The sequence below is a fragment of the Hyperolius riggenbachi genome, chromosome 9 (assembly GCF_040937935.1).
Source record: "Hyperolius riggenbachi isolate aHypRig1 chromosome 9, aHypRig1.pri, whole genome shotgun sequence".
NCBI lineage: Eukaryota > Metazoa > Chordata > Amphibia > Anura > Hyperoliidae > Hyperolius > Hyperolius riggenbachi.
This window is the reverse complement of record NC_090654.1, coordinates 47,319,287-47,330,999: the sequence shown is the minus strand read 5'-3', so window position 1 is coordinate 47,330,999 and position 11,713 is coordinate 47,319,287. Positions and strand designations below refer to the sequence as shown.

General features: G+C 43.8%; 1 protein-coding gene across 1 annotated transcript in view; it reads right to left on the bottom strand.

Moving 5' to 3' along the window:
• Window positions 1-866: 866 nt before the first annotated feature.
• SLC25A20 (solute carrier family 25 member 20) overlaps window positions 867-11,713 on the bottom strand; it is a 65,970-nt gene continuing 55,123 nt past the window's right edge. The window contains exons 7-9 of the mRNA XM_068252694.1: window positions 10,276-10,385; window positions 7,060-7,184; window positions 867-3,690 (exon numbers count right to left, since the gene is read on the bottom strand). Of these exons, the coding sequence (XP_068108795.1) occupies window positions 3,628-3,690; window positions 7,060-7,184; window positions 10,276-10,385 (298 nt within the window). The 3' untranslated portion in view covers window positions 867-3,627. The remainder of the gene's footprint in view (window positions 3,691-7,059; window positions 7,185-10,275; window positions 10,386-11,713) is intronic.

Below are 11,713 nucleotides of genomic sequence, written 5' to 3'. Positions count from 1 at the left end.
GTGAAAGAGGACGTCAATATTTACCTTCCCGGCTCCTGCGCAGGCGCTCTGACGGCTGTCGGCTCCGAACTATACGGAAATACCCGATCACCGTCGGGTCTGCTCTAAAGCGCAGGCGCAAGTTTCCGGCGCCTGCGCAGTAGAGCGGACCCGACGGAGATCGGGTATTTCCGTGTAGTTCGGAGCCGAAAGAAGCCACAGCGCTCCCGCTGGAGCCAGCAATGGTAAATATTGAACCGACAGTCGGGTCTGTCGCCGGCTGTTTGGAGGGCTGCAGCGAGACCCCGTGGGACAGAGGACGGCGTGGGAAGCCTCATTAGGATCCGGAGGCTTCCCCCACCCGAGGTGAGTATCCCCCAGGGGATGTTTTTGAGGTTACAGAGTCTCTTTAAAGTACGTGTGCCCTACTACAGTGGGGTAGAGGAAAAGCAGTTGTGGTGCTTGTGCACTGGTCCTTGACAGCTTTACACGACCAAAGCCAGATATCTCAGGAGGAGCCACTAATATCTGGCTGGTGACAATCACAACATACACTTCAGAGTACAAGCTCTGGTTTTGTGTTTACTACAACTAACAGTGGCTCATGCCAGGATCTACTATACATTCTATTGTGGTAAAAAGTGCATTTTCAAGGCTCTCTCTGAGCTAAGGGCAGCCCCTCCGCTTTTGGCTTCTTACATCTTGCAGGAAGTACAATGGGCACTCAGCAACAGATTGTGCCTTGTCCCTCCCTCAAGGAGTTGTTCCTCGCTCACAGGCGTAATCTCCATCATGTTTACATTAAAGAGGACCTGCCAGTGCTGAATAATATCATCATCTGACTTTTGGGAAGAAAACAGAACAAAACAACTCTACATTAAACCCCATCAATCTCCATACTTGTTTTTATTTATTTAAAACCTACCAAATTTGAAGGTGGTCTCCTAATCCGCATTTATAGTCTCCAGGAATACCAGACGTTTCAGAGAGAATGCATGATGGGGTTGCAGCTGGGTGCCCATTGGTGTCTGCAGGGGGAGGGCACAAGAACTAGCAGCATGGCCTTCCAGAGTGGCTACTGCACCACTCCCTGCACTGCTGACAGGAGGGGACCCGTACCTCATGACTAGTATAGCAAGAGTCAGGAGGGCGTGGCTGCAGTGCTCTGATGCTGAAGCAAAGCAATGTGGGAACAACACTGCCCAATGTGGTATGAAAATATATGGGGGGGGGGGGGGGGGGGGAAATCACTCAAAACCGTATTCACTGGAGCTGAAGTGGTGCTATGGGCTGTCTGCACCAGTGGTGTGTTCCTCAGGGGAGAATATTTGGGGACAGGGCCTTAATGAGCATGAGGGAGGAACACAACAGGATAGCAGAGAAGAGAGAACAGTTACGGTACATCAAGAAGAGGATAATAAAAATTCCTAGACATGGGCATTGATATGTATAAAAGGCCTGTATTGCATTCAGTCTGACAGCAACTACACAGAAGTTTCAGTTATAATTGCATCAGTAAACCCGGGTTGAAGCTGGAGTTTTTTTTCTTTTTTTTAATTTCTGCCATTGGGGGGCAATAATTATTATTTTGACTAAGTCTGACTGCAGGCCCAGGTGCTAGTAATTGTATGACCGCTGTTACACCGGCCTTTTACCTACATCCATACTGAGGTCTTGCTATGACTAAGACAAGGGCCTTGAGAGTTTGCCACCAAACAGCAGACACTTAAAGGACACATGAACTGAGAAGGATATGGAGGCTGCCATAGTCATTTCCTTTTAAACAATACTCTTTGCCTGTCAGTCCTGCTGATCGCCTTGGCTGCAGTAGTGTCTGAATCACACATCTGAAACAAATGTAGCTGATTTAGTCAAAAACATCTGGTCTGCATGCTTATTCAGGGTCTCTGGCCAGAAATAGGAGACAGAGGATCAACAGGACAGCCATGCAATGTACATTCTTTAAAAGGAAATAAATATGGCAGCCTTCACATGCCTCTCACTTCAGGTCTCCTTTAACCCCCCAAAAACATAATAATTAGGTTATACTTATGTCCTCTAGTCTAAGAACCTTAGTAATTCAGGCCCACCGCAGCACAACATTTGTTAAAAATAACCTGTAACAAAATATGTCCGGTTTTAAAGTGAACACCAGTCACAATTTCTATTTTCACAGTTTTGGATGTTTGAAACTAGTCAGGGTGTTATTTCTGTCCTTCTCTTCTTTTTGTCATAGTAAGAGATTATCGAGACATATGAGCAAAGCTCCAAAATATTACGGCAGTCACTGGATCAGGAGGGAACCATTTCTATTGGACAAACCTGGTCAGGTGATGATGTGTAATTTCCCCTCTCTTTTCTTGAAACTTCCTGTTGTCGTTGTGAGACAGGAAGTGGTTATAAATTTTACCAGTTGGGATATCGCCAGAAATTTTTTTTTTTTGTTTTTTTTTTAGTAGGAAGATTACTTGAAACCTCCTATTAAGTTTCTGACACAGGAAATAAAAGAAAACATCACTAATAAGGATAGTCAGAAAAAGAAATTTGACAGAGGTCCCAAGTCTTGTCCTTGGCAGGCGAATCACTAATCTTCTAACAAGCACTGTCTCCATTAACGATCGTGAGGAACGAGAATAATAATGTAGCATATATACGGGGATTAACATTACCTCAGGCTGTCTGAAACTGGAGAAAGCAATAGCCAGATTTAGATTTTTACCAACCAACCAGCTCATTTTTTTCACTTTCTGAGATTCAGAAAAACAGGAATGGAATCCATTTGTCTTTGAGAAACAGGCCTTTTGTCAGACAGCGATTTCCATTAAAGGAACTCTAGCAACTGTATACAAAAAAAATATATAAAATTTAACTTCCCCATAAGAGAGGTTCCTAATAAAGTAGGCCATTAGTGGGGAGACTGACATTACTTACCAATGGCCCCCTATCAGTAAGGGGTCCGTCATCCTCCCCAGGGAGAAGAGCAGGTGCCACTGATTCAAGCTCCCAGTGGGGACACTCGCCCCCCCCCCCCAGTGCCGCAATGCATGCTGGGAGATGTAGACCTTCGATGCATGTTGATCTCCTGGCCGGGAGATGTATTTACACTGAAGGACTACATCTCCCAGCATGCACTGCGCCAGTTGGGGGTCACATGCTACTGCCTGGGTGCTTCAAAATGCAGCAGCTGTGGTATTCTCTAGGGGAAGCAATCATTCTCACCAATAGCCCACTCTGTTACAACCCTTATGTAGTTTTTTTTTATATATATATTTTCTACATAGGTGCCGAGTAGCCATTAACCAAAGGAGTGGTTACATGAAGAACAGCATTGATTAATTATTTCACCGATCTATTAACCGGTTTTAACAATTAGTATCTATTTACGGTGAGATCTATTTCATTGTAGTCCATATAAAAATTCAAGCAGCTTATTTCATTCACTTAGATTATCAACATTTCTTCAAGTTTTTTGTAAGCCACCAGCAAGAATGGCTCATACATACAAAAAAAACACAAAAGAGAAATAAAAGACCCAGGCTTCCAAAGAGCAGGTCACTAGTAAGGCAAGGTGTTTCTGTAATAACTGAGATATGTTGTTTGGCATGGCTGCTGACTGCGCTGTCCTGTCAGCCCATCTCTTCTGCGTCCTCACATGTTCGGTGCCAGCCAGTGTAAGAACTTCATAGCGACTTCAAATCCGAGGAAGCAAGCCTGGCGGAAGGAAAGGGAAGCAATTAGTCTGATTAAACTGCTTTTATTTCTCAACATCATCCAACTAGTTAACTAAAACTAGAGTTTTATATGCGTCCAGTTTGAGTCTCCCTTTAAATCCATTAGGACGTACAGACACGGCTTGTCAACCAGTGACGGGTGCTCGCCCCACTCGTTCACAGCGGGACTAAAACGCTGATAATTGATGAACAGGAACAAGTGTTCTGTATTTTAATGAACATGTCTCAATCAGGAGCCATGTTCATTCATAAAAATGAAAGTTATCAAACACTACCGACCTAGTAGCCCAGAATAGTGTATAGCACCATCTTGTGGCCAAAAAGTAACATTAACCACTTAAACCCCCGCGGTACGAATTTCTCCGTCCCTTTTTTCCCCCCTAAAAAACCAGGGATGGAGAAATCCGTACCTTCCGCGCTACCGCCGCTGTCCACGCTCCCGCCGTTTGTGCGCGTGCACCCGCCGCTCGTGCACGCCGCCGCCTGCTCGCACGGAGATTAATGAACGGGAAAATCCATTCCCGTTCGTTGATCTAAGCCCCCGCAATGATCGCTCTACTTCTATTAGAAACAGCGCGATCATAGTGATTCTCCCAGCCTCCTACTGCTTCCTGTAAGCGTCCGGAAGGACGCTTACAGGTCGCATGTAAACAAACACACTGTGGCCATCTTGTGGCCAAATAGTAAACTACACCCTAAAAGCATTTTACATAAACAAACATTACATTTACACAATAAATTAACTCATTACCTCCCACACTCCCCAATTTTTTTTATTTTTTTTTTGTAATTAAAAAAAAAAAATACAATAAAAAAAAAAAAACAACATAAATAGTTACCTTAGGGACTGAACTTTTTAAATATTTATGTCAAGAGGGTATAACACTGTTACTTTATAAACTATGGGCTTGTAATTAGGGATGGATGCAAAACTGAAAAAAATGCACCTTTATTTCCAAATAAAATATTGTCGCCAAACATTGTGATAGGGACATAATTTAAATGGTTTTATAACCGGGACAAATGGTTAAATACATTTCATGGGTTTTAATTACAGTAGCATGCTTTATTTAAAAACTATAATGGCCGAAAACTGAAAAGTAATAATTTTTTCCCACATTTTTTCCTATTTTCCCATTAAATCACATTTAGAATAAAATAATTCTTGGCATAATGTCCCACCTAAAGAAAGCCTAATTGGTGGCCAAAAAAACAAGATATAGTTCATTTCATTGGGATAAGTAATAATAAAGTTATAGACGAATTAATGGAAGGAGCGCTGAAAGGTGAAAATTGCTCTGGTGTTCAAGGGGTAAAACCCCTCAGTGGTGAAGTGGTTAAAGTAAAACTACATTAAAAAAAAAATGTATTATAGTTATGGATGCCTTCCAATGCCTTCCTTTTCCTTTCTCACATTGCTTGAAAATGGTGGTCTTCTTAATAATGTGGAACACCCTTTTTTATTTAGTAGATTTTCCTTTAATCAGGCTCAACTGGCAAACTAGTTATTAGAAGTATCCAAGATTGATTTCAGTGATCAAACGAGCCCTGAGACACAATACCATCCATGAGTTTGATTGAAAAACCAAATATTTTTATCTTTATGACACTTAAAAAAATGTGCATAATAATTTGGAACGCAAAGTAGTTCCCATAAGGACTCAGCTTTTGATACTATGCATGCTATTTTTGCAAATAAGGGCTTGTAATTATTGAGCGGGTACAAAAACCTCCAATACATCTTTATTTTCAAATAATATATTGTCGCCATACATTGCACTAGGGTCATAATTTAAACATTATCCTAGGGACAAAAATGTTGGTTTTATTTACAGTAGAATTGTTTTATTTTATAGATTTTTAGAATTTAGAATAGAATTTAGAATTTTAAAACTAAAGAGGATGGACTTGGAGAAATAATGTATATTTTCATTTTCCCCCTTTGAAATGCATAGAAAAAAAAAGTAATTACTGGAAACAAGTATTACCCCCCAAAAAAGCTAAATTGTGGTGAATGTACTGATTTAACAAAAAAACAAAAAGTGAATTTAGGCAGAGGAATTACATGAGGCTGCTCAAATGAGAAAATCCATTTATCTGGATTATCAGCGGTTGCTGGGGACTGGTTTACATACTACTAACTATGTTTAGACTCCGATGGTGGATACTGTTCCTCTACCTAAACTTTGAAAACGATTTGAAATGGGAGAAAAAGGCAATACGATCCAAGTTTAATCCTAAACCAAAAATATTGTATCTTAACCTCCCTGGCGGTATGAATGGTGCGGCTGCGCGGCCACGGGAGGGTTTTTCTCACCTTTTTTTTTTAGCATGTAGCTAGCCTAGCGCTAGCTACATGCTTCCCCCCCTTCCCGCGGCGTCCACCCGTCCCCTCCGATCGCCGCCGGCGCCGCTTGCCCATAAGGAAATCCTGTTCTGAACGGGATTTCCTTGAGGGCTTCCCCCGTCGCCATGGCGACGAACGGAGTGACGTCATCGACGTCACAGGGAATCCCGGTCCACCCCATAGCGCAGCCTGGCGCCGATTGGCCAGACTGCGCAAGGGGTATGCGGGGGGGGGGGGGCTCCATGTATCGCGGCGGGTAACGGCGCATGGGCGGAGGCGATCGCAACAAACACGCAGCTAGCAAAGTGTTAGCTGCGTGTTTGAAAAAAAAAAAAGATGCAAATCGGCCCAGCAGGGCCTGAGTGGCACCCTCCGGCGGCTTACCCGGTGTACAGCACGGGGTTACCGCTAAGGAGGTTAAAGAACCACTATTACAAAAAATGGTAATGTAAAAAAGGAACTGAGCACCAGGGACATTTTTTTTTATCAATCTCCCCATGAAGGAGTTTCATAATGGACTTTCAGCAGTGTCTCGTGCAAAGCAGGCTGGGAGATTTAGTCAGTGGATGAGAGTACACAGATGTTCTCACTTCTATGGATGACATCTCCTGGCATGCATTGCAGTGAGCACAGAAGACCTTGCCAGGAAGTTGAAAATACAACAGGTGTGGTCGCTCTTTGAAGAACAAAGTGGATCCTATATTGACCAGAGGCCAGAGGAGCAGCACCCTGTAGGTAAGTGGTGATGCTCCTGTCTGTGTCTGCCGCTGTCTCTGTCCACATATACATGCCCCACATAGTTACCAGTGTATCCATGGTGATGTCACCTTTAGGCCATTATAATCCTTTTGCTGACAACCCTGAGGTACCTGCAGTAATGCAGTAATGCCATTTTACAGTGCAGCTTCTCTTTTCATGACATCTACCATTACATGTAAGCCTGCCTTCCCTTGTACAACACATTATACAAAATTCAGGGAATAAAGCTAGATAAGCACATACCGCATTGGCTGGGAAGGCCCGAAGCATAACTGCATTGAATCCTTTGTACAGGGAACCTATACCTTCCTCTCGGACCAGTTCCCGTAGCACATCCCGGAATCCATTAGGATACTTTCCAGCAGGAGCTGCGTCAAAACAAAACAGATAATACACATTGGCAAAACGGTCACCCACTCAAACCTACAAGAGCAGGAAGTGATGTCACAACAGGACAAATGTTTGCATGAGGTAACCGCTATCTCCAGGCCCTCTCCCAATGCAAACTCTGCACTGAGGAGTACTGTGAAGAGGCCTTCAGAGAGATCCTGGAGAAGGAAACGTGCCCGATACTGAAACACTTCATCCACTGGTTTATTTTTAAACACTTATTGGAAATATTAAGTGAGAGGGATATGGAGGCTGACATTTTTATTTCCTTTTAAAACACATGATATTCTGTCTGTAACGCCAATCTCTTGGCTTCAGGACTTTGTGAGTCACATGCTGGGAACAAATATGCCAACATCAGAAAGCCTCAACTTCCCTTTCTACATGGCCCTTCTAAACTCATGCCCTCTGTAGTGTAGTGGAAAGAACAATGAATAAAAAAGCTTTTTTTTTTACAATATTCACTGAAAAATTATTTATTCAGTGTCTGTAAAAGTTTCCCTTTTCCTGATTTACACTCTGAAATGTATCACGGGTGGCATCATCTTTAGTTCTGCCAAATGATCTCTACGGAACGTTTGTTACTGAGAGTTCTATGCACAGATAGAGCTATTGCTTGCTTGGCAGCTGGAAAAAGCTGTTATTTCCCACAATGCAATGAGGTTACATAGTTATTTGGGTTGAGAAAAGACATATGTCCATCGAGTTCAACCAGGTTCACAGACAGCAAACTGTCAGGACCATGGCATCACACTGTGGGAGAAGACCCCCCCCCCCCCCCCCCCCCCCCCGATCTGTTCAAGAAAAGGTAACGATTTCTAGTGGGAAAGGGGGTATCGGCTACTGATTGGAAGGAAGTTCACTTCTTGGTGAAAGTTCCTCTTTAAAGAAGGACCCATTTTAGAAAACAAAAAGGACAGAGACAACATAGACATTTGTGGCACTAACTCTTATGGGCAATTTTTTTTTCGGGGGGTGTTACAACCCTCTTTAAAGCACAACTGAAGTGAGAGGGATATGAAAGCTGCCATATTTATTTCCTTTTAAACAATACCAGTTGCCTGGCAGCCCTACAGACCTATTTGGCTGCAGTAGTGTCTGAATCACACCAGAAACAAGTGTGCAGCTAATCAGACAAATTTGACAATGTCAGAAACACCTGATCTGCTGCATGCTTGTTCAGGGTCTATGGCTGAAAGTATTAGAGGCAGAGAAAAAAGTAGGACTGCCAGGCAACTGGTATTGCTTAAAGAGAATCTGTATTGTTAAAATCACACAAAAGTAAACATACCAGTGCGTTAGGGGGCATCTCCTATTACCCTCTGTCACAATTTCGCCGCTCCCCGCCGCATTAAAAGTGGTTAAAAACAGTTTTAAAAAGTTTGTTTATAAACAAACAAAATGGCCACCAAAACAGGAAGTAGGTTGATGTACAGTATGTCCACACATAGAAAATACATCCATACACAAGCAGGCTGTATACAGCCTTCCTTTTGAATCTCAAGAGATCATTTGTGTGTTTCTTTCCCCCTGCATCTCTCATGCACTGAAGTTTCAGGCTGCTCTTTTCTTCCTGCAAACAGCTTTGCCCTTGTCTGTAATTCCTCACTATGTGAAAGCCCAGCCAGCTCAGAGGACGATTTATCCAGCTTGTAAAAGATAAGAGAGAAGAGAGAAGCTGCTCTAATCTAAATAACACACAGGCAGTGTGCATAGAGGGGCCTGGAAGGGGGAGTTCATAGCAGAACCACAACACTGAAGAACTTGGCAGCCTTCCAGACACAGGCTGACAAGTCTGACAAGAGAGAGATAAGTTGATTTATTACAGAGACTGTGATAGTACAAAGTGCTGCAGTAAGCCAGAACACATTAGAATAGCTTTTGTAACTTGTAGGATGATAAAAAACAGGATGCAATTTTTGTTACGGAGTCTCTTTAAAGGGAAATAAATATGGCAGCCTTCATTTCCCTCTCACTTCAGTTGTCCTTTAACCTTTTCCGGGCCGCCGCATGTAAATCCTACGTCGCACTTATGGCTGTCTAAGCCTGATGTGGCGTAGGTTTTATGCCACCTGTCATTTTCGCTCATATGACAGCTGACATCTCCCCTCAGTGATCAGGAGCCATCGCGTTTGGCTCCTGATCATGTGATCACTACGATTGCCGGCGGATCGTAGTGATCACTATTAGAGCTGCAGGGGGGGGGGGGGGGGGGGCGAAGAGGACCCACTCAACTTCCTGACGTTCCCCCAGTGATCGTCGCTCCCCTCCGCTGTAGCCGGCATCCCCGCTTGCTCTGACATAAGTGTCGGGTCCCGGCTTGATGACGTGATCAAGCCACGACCTGGAACTTAATGACTGTGACGCCGGCCAAAGTGGAGGGGTCCACAGCTGCTCATCGCTGGAGCCTGGGAGGCGAGTAAAGGCTGGTGGCTACGGGGGGGGGGGTCACAGACGGACACCTGGCTACAAGGGGGACACCATGCCCAGCTAGCTAAGACTGGGCATCCGGCCGCCTGACCCCCCCAGATGTCCCCCCCCCCCGCATGTAAAGTTGCCTGGTCCTTAAGGGGGGTTAGGCAGCCGGTCCCCCAAAGGGTTAAGTCAGAAAAAAGGTCTGATCTGCATGCTTCTTTAGGGTCTATGGCTTGACGTATTAGAGGCAGAGGATCAGCAGAAATAAATATGGCAGCCTCCATATCCCTCTCCGGTCAGTTGTCTTTTAAAAGCTCCAGCTGAGAGATCCAGCGTTTCTGGTTATAAGGCTCTCCCTTTGAGGGCCAATAGCAGATCCATGTCCCGCTGTGGAGATGTCTACGCTTCCTGGCGAGGAAGGGGTTACATGGAAAGCCTCTAATCCTGTGAAGTGTATCAGTTTTGGAAGCAATCCTCCGCAATTAGCAGCTCTGCGGAATCCAATTCAGCTCCCGGCAGGCTGCACATTATCGGCACTCGAAGAAGTGGAAAAAGGGGGAGGCGAGAGTCTGCGGAAGAATTTGGTGTAACACAAGTCTTGCATTAACGCTCACGCCTGCAGAGCCTCACGGCCAGGCTCAGCCGCTCACCCACCTGTCTGGAAGCGAGATTTTAGCACGTCTGGGGGAATTGCAACAGCCCAGTTAAAGATTCCGGCCATTCCTCCGGCAAAGAGGATCCGGGGCACGCTCAGATCGCTTACACTGTCAGGAGAGATGAGAAACAGTTCAGGAAGATCCCTGCCATAAAGAAAGGAAAAGGCTAACAGTTCATTGCACACTTATAACAGACCTCAAGTCACTTTCCCTGCTGTGAAAAAATATAGTTAATTTGGACATTCCTGTGCTTTACTGTTAGATGTAAATCGTATGGATACTACATTGCCATGACAGCATCCTCTGCTTGTTCTTTGGTGCACAAAAGCTGGTCCAAGTTAGACAATGGCCTCAATTCACTAAGCAGTTTAGACTAGTCTGCTGATGGTTTTAGGTCTACTGATGGTTTGGTCAGTTGCATCAAATGGGGAATTCACTATTACCAAATGTTTTAGACCTGCTTTTAGACCTGGTCTAAACCATTTGTTAATTAGGTGGGTAACGCAGGGCAAATGATCAAAAGATGCATTTCACAAACAAGTAGCATTGACGGACATCCTTCTCATTTGATGATCTCTCCTCTGCATACAATTAAACTCCTGCATTATTATTTGAAAAGGTTCCATCCTCACATCTAAAATACCTCACAGAATTACTTTACCCACACATATCAGCTGGTCTAATCTCTGTCAGAAAAGTGGGCGTGGTTACTCCTTGTTTGCCTTTGTGAATTGTGTATATACTGAATGTTAGACCAGGTCTAAAAACAGGTCTAAAACATTACACCAAACCATCAGTAGACTAAAAACCATCTGTAGACCAGTCTAAACTGCTTAGTGAATTGAGGCCAATATTAAAGTGGATCTGAACTCAGAACTTCCTCTCTGCTCTAAAAAATACACAACAGCATAATAACCTTTAGAGAAAAGCATTTTGTTTGTTACAGCGGACTCAAATCATACAATAAATCTGCAGTGTTTCTAATTCCTGCTTTCAAGGAAGCAAACATATTGTTAACATCCTGTGCTTTTCGTGGCAGTCAGGTGACACAGGAGAGAGATCAAATTACAACTTTTGATTAGACACAGATGAGGGTGAGTTAGACAGGCTAAACTCTCTAAATACATACAGGGTGCATTTCTCTTTTCCGTCTGTCCTGTGCAAGAGTTTAGGTCCATTTTAAAGTGGAAAAATACTTATAAAGATCACTTTGGGCCTGAACGTTTATGGAATATCCAGAGATCTCCAGGGGAGATCGCAAGTGATCCAGCACCCTAAAAGTTGTCTGCAAATATATATAAAGGCTGCTGCACACACCTTAATCATACTGAAACATGGGTGGGATGTTTAAAGGGAACTCGAGGCAAGAGTGATTTGGGGGCTGCCATATTTATTTACTTTTAAACAATGCAAGTTGCCTGGCTGTTGTCCTGATC